The sequence below is a fragment of the Oncorhynchus kisutch genome, unplaced genomic scaffold, assembly GCF_002021735.2.
Source record: "Oncorhynchus kisutch isolate 150728-3 unplaced genomic scaffold, Okis_V2 Okis03b-Okis08b_hom, whole genome shotgun sequence".
Classification (NCBI taxonomy): domain Eukaryota; kingdom Metazoa; phylum Chordata; class Actinopteri; order Salmoniformes; family Salmonidae; genus Oncorhynchus; species Oncorhynchus kisutch.
Genome location: NW_022261980.1, coordinates 12228663 through 12236847, shown reverse-complemented (window position 1 = coordinate 12236847; position 8185 = coordinate 12228663). Strand labels below are relative to the sequence as shown.

Genomic DNA, 8185 nt, shown 5'->3' with positions numbered 1-8185 from the left:
GTTCTACAGTAGCCTATCACATCCTAGCTAGATGAGAGAGGAATGTTCTGTTCTACAGTAGCCTATCACATCCTAGCTAGTTGAGAGAATGTTCTGTTCTACAGTAGCCTATCACATTGTAGCCAGTTGAGAGAGGAATGTTCTGTTCTACAGTAGCCTATCACATCCTAGCTAGATGAGAGAGGAATGTTCTGTTCTACAGTAGCCTATCACATCCTAGCTAGATGAGAGAATGTTCTGTTCTACAGTAGCCTATCACATCCTAGCTAGATGAGAGAATGTTCTGTTCTACAGTAGCCTATCACATCCTAGCTAGTTGAGAGAATGTTCTGTTCTACAGTAGCCTATCACATCCTAGCTAGATGAGAGAATGTTCTGTTCTACAGTAGCCTATCACATCCTAGCCAGTTGAGAGAAGAATGTTCTGTTCTACAGTAGCCTATCACATCCTAGCTAGATGAGAGAATGTTCTGTTCTACAGTAGCCTATCACATCCTAGCTAGATGAGAGAATGTTCTGTTCTACAGTAGCCTATCACATCCTAGCTAGATGAGAGAATGTTCTGTTCTACAGCAGCCTATCACATCCTAGCTAGATGAGAGAGGAATGTTCTGTTCTACAGTAGCCTATCACATCCTAGCTACATGAGAGAATGTTCTGTTCTACAGTAGCCTATCACATCCTAGCTAGATGAGAGAATGTTCTGTTCTACAGTAGCCTATCACATCCTAGCTAGATGAGAGAGGAATGTTCTGTTCTACAGTAGCCTATCACATCCTAGCTAGATGAGAGAATGTTCTGTTCTACAGTAGCCTATCACATCCTAGCTAGATGAGAGAGGAATGTTCTGTTCTACAGTAGCCTATCACATTGTAGCCAGTTGAGAGAGGAATGTTCTGTTCTACAGTAGCCTGTCACATCCTAGCTAGATGAGAGAGGAATGTTCTGTTCTACAGTAGCCTATCACATCCTAGCCAGTTGAGAGAGGAATGTTCTGTTCTACAGTAGCCTATCACATCCTAGCTAGATGAGAGAATGTTCTGTTCTACAGTAGCCTATCACATCCTAGCTAGATGAGAGAATGTTCTGTTCTACAGTAGCCTATCACATCCTAGCTAGATGAGAGAGGAATGTTCTGTTCTACAGTAGCCTATCACATCCTAGCTAGTTGAGAGAATGTTCTGTTCTACAGTAGCCTATCACATCCTAGCTAGATGAGAGGTCAGAATCATAACACATCCTCTTATATGCCAACAGCGTGAACAAAAGGAGACTCTGATGTAATATATTTCCATGTATATGATGGAGGGGGGGGGGGGGGGGTTGAGTTATTTAATTTACCAGCATACATACATACATTAATCTGTATCTGAATAACCATAGACGTCCATGGCAGAAGCCTCCATTCTGAGTAGTAGCAGCCAGATGCTCCGTTCCATTCAGCTCTACAGTGCTATACAGTCTGTCCTGCACCCAGCCATCCAGGCTGAATGCAGTTATTATCATGGAGGGAAGCCATATTGTTCCCCCAAAAAACGCTGAATAGTTAGGAGGTAAAACTGTTGGCACTGCACTCCTTGTTCTGTTAGTACATACGCAGCGTCACAGAGGGTGTGTGTGTGTGTGTGTGTGTGTGTGTGTGTGTGTGTGTGTGTGTGTGTGTGTGTGTGTGTGTGTGTGTGTGTGTGTGTGTGTGTGTGTGTGCAGATACAATGCACATATGCTTGAATCTGTGTTTCTGTGTATATGTGTGTGTGGTGGTTGTTTATTTGTGTCTGCATTTCTATGTGTGTGTGTGTGTGTGTGTGTGTGTGTGTGTGTGTGTGTGTGTGTGTGTGTGTGTGTGTATGTGTGTGTGTTTACAATAATGCAGCATGTGTGCGTGTGTGTGTGTGTGTGTGTGTGTGTGTGTGTGTGTGTGTGTGTGTGTGTGTGTGTGTGTGTGTGTGTGTGTGTGTGTGTATGTGTGTGTGTGTTTACAATAATGCAGCATGTATGTGTATGTGTGTGTGTGTTTACAATAATGCAGCATGTGTGTGTGTGTGTGTGTGTGTATGTGTGTATGTGTATGTGTGTGTGTGTTTACAATAATGCAGCATGTGTGTGTGTGTGTGTGACCTGTGAGCTGTGTTTAGCATATGAATGTGTCCCAGGGCCTGTGATCCTTCTAGTAGCTCCTGTCAGCGGTGACCTGGACAGCGCTGTATTTAAAGGTCTTTCTCCCGGCCTCTTGGAGCTGACATGAACATCTTCACTAAAGTATACGGACTAGCCCAACAAACCAGGTATGTTCAGAGTGCTGTGATCAGGGTGTGCTGCCCGTCCCGTTCAGGTGAGGTGTTAGATAGGGGAAGAGTGGTGGTGGTGGGGGGGGGGGGGGGTATTCTACAGCAGTGATTCTGGAAAATTGGACTTGGAATTAGGTTTACTTTCTGAACTGACTGGAATTGAAATTAAAATGGACTCCAACCCTGATCTCTATGCACATGACACCAAAAGTCGCCCAAATCATGATTGATGGCTAGCCTGATTCCTGTTAAATCATCTCATGTTAAATGATGGCTAGCCTGATTCCCGTTAAATCATCTCATTTTAAATGATAGCTAGCCTGATTCCCGTTAAATCATCTCATTTTAAATGATGGCTAGACTGATTCCTGTTAAATCATCTCATTTTAAATGATAGCTAGCCTGATTCCTGTTAAATCACCTTCATTTTAAATGATAGCTAGCCTGATTCCTGTTAAATCATCTCATTTTAAATGATAGCTAGCCTGATTCCTGTTTATAGGGAAAGGATTGAAACACAATTCTAGTTTGTCATAATGGCCTGATTTTAAGGACAAACGGCACCCTATTCCCTATGTAGTGCACTACTTTTGACCAGAGCCCCATACAGCCCATACAGGTCTGGTTAAAAGTAGTGCACTACATAGGGAATAGGGTACCGTTTGGTCCACTCTCTAAAATTACATTAGACATTATTACTGGGAAAAAAGTACAAAGTTCACAGATAACCATTCCGTCTTTAAAGTATAATCATAGGCTCTATAGATATCAAATAAACGTTTCAGTCACAGATACATGCTGTCCCTTATCGGAATTTGGCAGCAAGATTATTGATGTGTGTGTGTGTGTGTGTGTGCGTGTGTGTGTGTGCGTGCGTGTGTGTGTGTGCGTGCGTGTGTGTGTGTGTGTGTGTGTGTGTGCGTGCGTGCGCGCGTGTGTGTGTGTGTGTGTGTGTGTGTGTGTGTGTGTGTGCGTGCGTGCGTGCGTGCGTGCGTGCGTGTGCGTGTGCGTGTCCGTGTGTGTGTGTGTGTGTGTGTACATCTGAGTGAGATAGCTGGCGAAGGTGCTGTGGACAAAGGTCCTGTCTGAAGTTCATGTGTTTAACTAGAGGTCCCTCCATCATCTCTCTGCAGCAAGCTGGGGTCTGTGCTCCAACGTGCCTTCTACGGGTCCAGTGGGAGGGTAGGTCCAAACGTGTGATGCCCTCGTCCAACACACAAGATAACGGAGCTGACTTTTTAAATCAGAGCAAAACCGTTTACATATTTCATTAAGTTAGATATTTCATAGAGATGTACCATGTCAATAAGTTAGTTATTTCATAGATGTACCATGTCAATAAGTTAGTTATTTCATAGATGTACCATGTCAATAAGTTAGTTATTTCATAGATGTACCATGTCAATAAGTTAGTTCTTTCATAGAGATGTACCATGTTCCATGTCAATAAGTTAGTTATTTCATAGATGTACCATGTCAATAAGTTAGTTATTTCATAGAGATGTACTATGTACCATGTCAATAAGTTAGTTATTTCATAGAGATGTACTATGTACCATGTCAATAAGTTAGTTATTTCATAGAGATGTACCATGTCAATAAGTTAGTTATTTCATGGAGATGTACCATGTCAATAAGTTAGGTATTTCATAGATGTACCATGTCAATAAGTTAGTTATTTCATAGAGATGTACCATGTCAATAAGTTAGGTATTTCATAGATGTACCATGTCAATAAGTTAGTTATTTCATAGAGATGTACCACGTCAATAAGAGAGTTGTTAATATTTACTTAGTGGTTGTTGATGATGTTATTTTGTGTGTTGATATTGTGTTGTCAGGTGACCCTTTTCGAACAGCGTAATTTTGCCGGCAGACGTCTGGACCTGAGTGCCGACTGCCAGAAACTAAGCGACAAGAACTTCCCAGAGAGATGCAACTCTGTGCAGGTGGAGAATGGAGCGTAAGTGGGTTAGGGCTCTGTGGAGATGGAGGGTTAGTGGGTTAGGGCTCTGTGGAGATGGAGGGTTAGTGGGTTAGGGCTCTGTGGAGATGGAGGGTTAGGGCTCTGTGGAGATGGAGGGTTAGTGGGTTATGGCTCTGTGGAGATGGAGGGTTAGTGGGTTAGGGCTCTGTGGAGATGGAGGGTGAGTGGGTTAGGGCTCTGTGGAGATGGAGGGTTAGTGGGTTAGGGCTCTGTGGAGATGGAGGGTTAGTGGGTTAGGGCTCTGTGGAGATGGAGGGTTAGTGGGTTAGGGCTCTGTGGAGATGGAGCGTAAGTGGGTTAGGGCTCTGTGGAGATGGAGCGTAAGTGGGTTAGGGCTCTGTGGAGATGGAGGGTTAGGGCTCTGTGGAGATGGAGGGTAAGCGGGTTAGGGCTCTGTGGCAATGGAGGGTTAGTGGGTTAGGGCTCTGTGGCGATGGAGGGTTAGTGGGTTAGGGCTCTGTGGAGATGGAGGGTTAGTGGGTCAGGGCTCTGTGGCGATGGAGGGTTAGTTGGTTAGGGCTCTGTGGCGATGGAGGGTTAGTGGGTTAGGGCTCTGTGGAGATGGAGGGTTAGTGGGTTAGGGCTCTGTGGAGATGGAGCGTAAGTGGGTTAGGGCTCTGTGGAGATGGAGCGTAAGTGGGTTAGGGCTCTGTGGAGATGGAGGGTTAGGGCTCTGTGGAGATGGAGGGTAAGCGGGTTAGGGCTCTGTGGCAATGGAGGGTTAGTGGGTTAGGGCTCTGTGGCGATGGAGGGTTAGTGGGTTAGGGCTCTGTGGAGATGGAGGGTTAGTGGGTCAGGGCTCTGTGGCGATGGAGGGTTAGTTGGTTAGGGCTCTGTGGCGATGGAGGGTTAGTGGGTTAGGGCTCTGTGGAGATGGAGCGTAGGGCTCTGTGGAGATGGAGGGTTAGGGCTCTGTGGAGATGGAGCATAGGGCTCTGTGGAGATGGAGCGTAGGGCTCTGTGGAGATGGAGCGTAGGGCTCTGTGGAGATGGAGGGTTAGGGCTCTGTGGAGATGGAGCGTTAGGGCTCTGTGGAGATGGATCATAAGTGGAGTGGAGCCACCTAGTGACATTAATATGTCACTGCAAAATGACACGCATTCTGTATAGAAAACTGTGGATTATATCACATTGAACACGAATACCTGTTTACTTCAAAAATACCAATATCATTCAGAACAAACGAGAATATAATCAAATAGAATAGAATTCCGAGCAGGAATTTATTTTCAGTATCATTGCAGTAATTCAGATCTGGCCAATCACGTTCTTTCACAATTACATTCTTAATGTGTTCATCCTAAGGCATATAGATGTATCTTGTCCCTAGCTTTCCCCTCCAACACCCTGTTGTTGTCTGCAGTCATTGTTCCACTGTTCAGAGGTTGTGTCTATGTGTGTGTGTGGTTCAGATGGGTGGGCTACGAGCAGGAGAACTTCAGGGGACGTCAGTACCTGTGGGACATGGCAGAGAAGGGAGAGTACAACTGCTACGACAAGTGGTGTGCCCAGGTGGACCATGTCTCCTCGGTGCGCTCAGTCAAACAGGTGAGACGGAGAGGCATAGGAACACACACACAGACGAAAACACACACACACGGACAAACAAACACACACACACACACACAGACACAAACAGACACACACACACACACAGACACACACAGACACACACGCACACACACACACGAAAACACACACACACGGACAAACAAGCACACACACACACAGACACAGACACACACACACACACACACACAGACACAGACAGACACACACACAGACACACACACACACACAGACACACACACACACACACGGACAAACAAACACACACACACACACACACACACAGACACACACACAGACACAGAAACAGACACACACACACACACAGACACAGACAGACACACACACACAGACACACACACACACACGCGCGCGGACAAACAAACACACACACACACACAGACACAGACACAGACACAGACACAGACACAGACACACACACACACACACACACACACAGACACACACACACACAGGGGAAATACTCTCAATCTAAAATGACTAGCTACTAGTTTCTGTTATTGGCCAACCTGGTACAATTATCCCCTGAGGACGACCCACACAGACTGGGACAAACACACACACACACTAACCCTCTGTATCGTCTCTCCCAGGACTCGTCTCCTGCCCGAGCCCATCTGTTTGAGAGGGCTGGGTTCTCTGGTAAGAGGACAGAACTACAGGATGACATCCCCAACATGATGACTCGCTACAGTCTCAACAGGGCTGCCTCTATCCGTGTCCTAGGAGGGGCGTAAGTACCCCTCTATAATATACAGTCTCAACAGGGCTGCCTCTATCCGTGTCCTGGGAGGGGCGTAAGTACCCCTCTATAATATACAGTCTCAACAGGGCTGCCTCTATCCTCCCAGACCTACCAGGTCCAGATACCCAGGTCAGAGGCAAATGGCACCCTATTCCCTACATAGTGCACCCCATTCCCTACATAGTGCACCCTATTCCCTACATAGTGCACCCTAATCACCCCATTTCTTTTTCTGTCCCTGCCTTCCTTCCTGCCTTCCTTCCTTCCTGCCTGCCTTCCTTCCTTCCTTCCTTCCTGCCTGTCTGTCTCTTCAGCTGGGTGGTGTACCAGGAGCCTAACTACAGAGGTCCCCACTATGTCTTGGAGAAACGTGACTACAACAATGCCTCTGACTGGGGCTCCCAGAGCAGCACAGTGGGCTCCATGCGACGGGTCCGCTTCAATAACTAACCAGCTGACTCCTGAGTGGCGCAGCGGTCTAAGGCACTGCATCTCAGTGCTTGAGCCGTCACTACAGAACTGGTTCGATTCCAGGATGTATCACAACCGGACGTGATTGGGAGACGACCCATAGGGCGGAGCACAATTGGCCCGGCGTCGTCCGGGTTAGGGCTTGGCCGGGGGGCAGGCCGTCATTGTAAATAAGCATTTGTTCTTAACTGACTTGCCAAGTTAAATAAAGGTAAAAAAAATTATAAGAAAGCCCCCTAACCTCATAAACCCCCCTGCCCTAATCCCCCTAACCAACAGGAGGACTCCACACCAGCACCCCTTCCACCTGACACACACACACACACACACTCTGTCAGCTTAATACACACACATTATGCTAAACTTCCAAAAACCTATTTTAATAATAAACAGTAAAAAGACAATTGCTCGTGTTGCGTGTTGTTTTGTTCTCAGGGTTGTGATGATGGTGTAAATGGTTGTGATGATGGTGTAATTGGTTGTGATGATGGTGTAATTGGTTGTGATGATGGTGTAATTGGTTGTGATGATGGTGTAATTGGTTGTGATGATGGTGTAATTGGTTGTGATGATGGTGTAAATGGTTGTGATGATGGTGTAATTGGTTGTGATGATGGTGTAAATGGTTGTGATGATGGTGTAATTGGTTGTGATGATGGTGTAAATGGTTGTGATGATGGTGTAAATGGTTGTGATGATGGTGTAATTGGTTGTGATGATGGTGTAAATGGTTGTGATGATGGTGTAAATGGTTGTGATGATGGTGTAAATGGTTGTGATGATGGTGTAAATGGTTGTGATGATGGTGTAAATGGTTGTGATGATGGTGTAATTGGTTGTGATGATGGTGTAATTGGTTGTGATGATGGTGTAATTGGTTGTGATGATGGTGTAATTGATGTATTCATTGTGGTATATTTTCTCACAGGTTGATAGAAAACCCTGCTACTAATAACATACAGTATGCAGAGTAGATACTACTAATAACATACAGTATGCAGAGCAGATACTACTAATAACGCATACAGTATGCAGAGCAGATACTACTAATAACACATACAGTATGCAGAGCAGATACTACTAATAACACATACAGTATGCGGA

At 45.6% G+C, this 8185-nt stretch overlaps 1 protein-coding gene across 1 annotated transcript; it reads left to right on the top strand.

The window, feature by feature from the left end:
• The first annotated feature begins 2174 nt into the window (after positions 1–2174).
• On the top strand, positions 2175–7485 carry LOC109883803 (gamma-crystallin N-B-like). The gene is made up of 6 exons (XM_031812979.1): positions 2175–2285; positions 3422–3470; positions 4130–4251; positions 5688–5823; positions 6459–6598; positions 6925–7485. The coding sequence occupies exons 1-6, from the start codon at positions 2242–2244 to the stop codon at positions 7058–7060; spliced, it is 627 nt and encodes a 208-aa protein (XP_031668839.1). The 5' UTR covers positions 2175–2241; the 3' UTR covers positions 7061–7485.
• The last annotated feature ends 700 nt before the right edge of the window (positions 7486–8185 follow it).

Excerpts from the sequence above, each read along its gene's own strand:
- LOC109883803 (XM_031812979.1), top strand. The coding sequence starts at position 2,242 with ATGAACATCTTCACTAAAGTATACGGACTAGCCCAACAAACCAG. Across the intron at positions 4,252-5,687 it reads GTGCAGGTGGAGAATGGAGC|ATGGGTGGGCTACGAGCAGG; the intron begins GTAAGTGGGTTA and ends TGTGTGGTTCAG. Across the intron at positions 5,824-6,458 it reads CGGTGCGCTCAGTCAAACAG|GACTCGTCTCCTGCCCGAGC; the intron begins GTGAGACGGAGA and ends CGTCTCTCCCAG.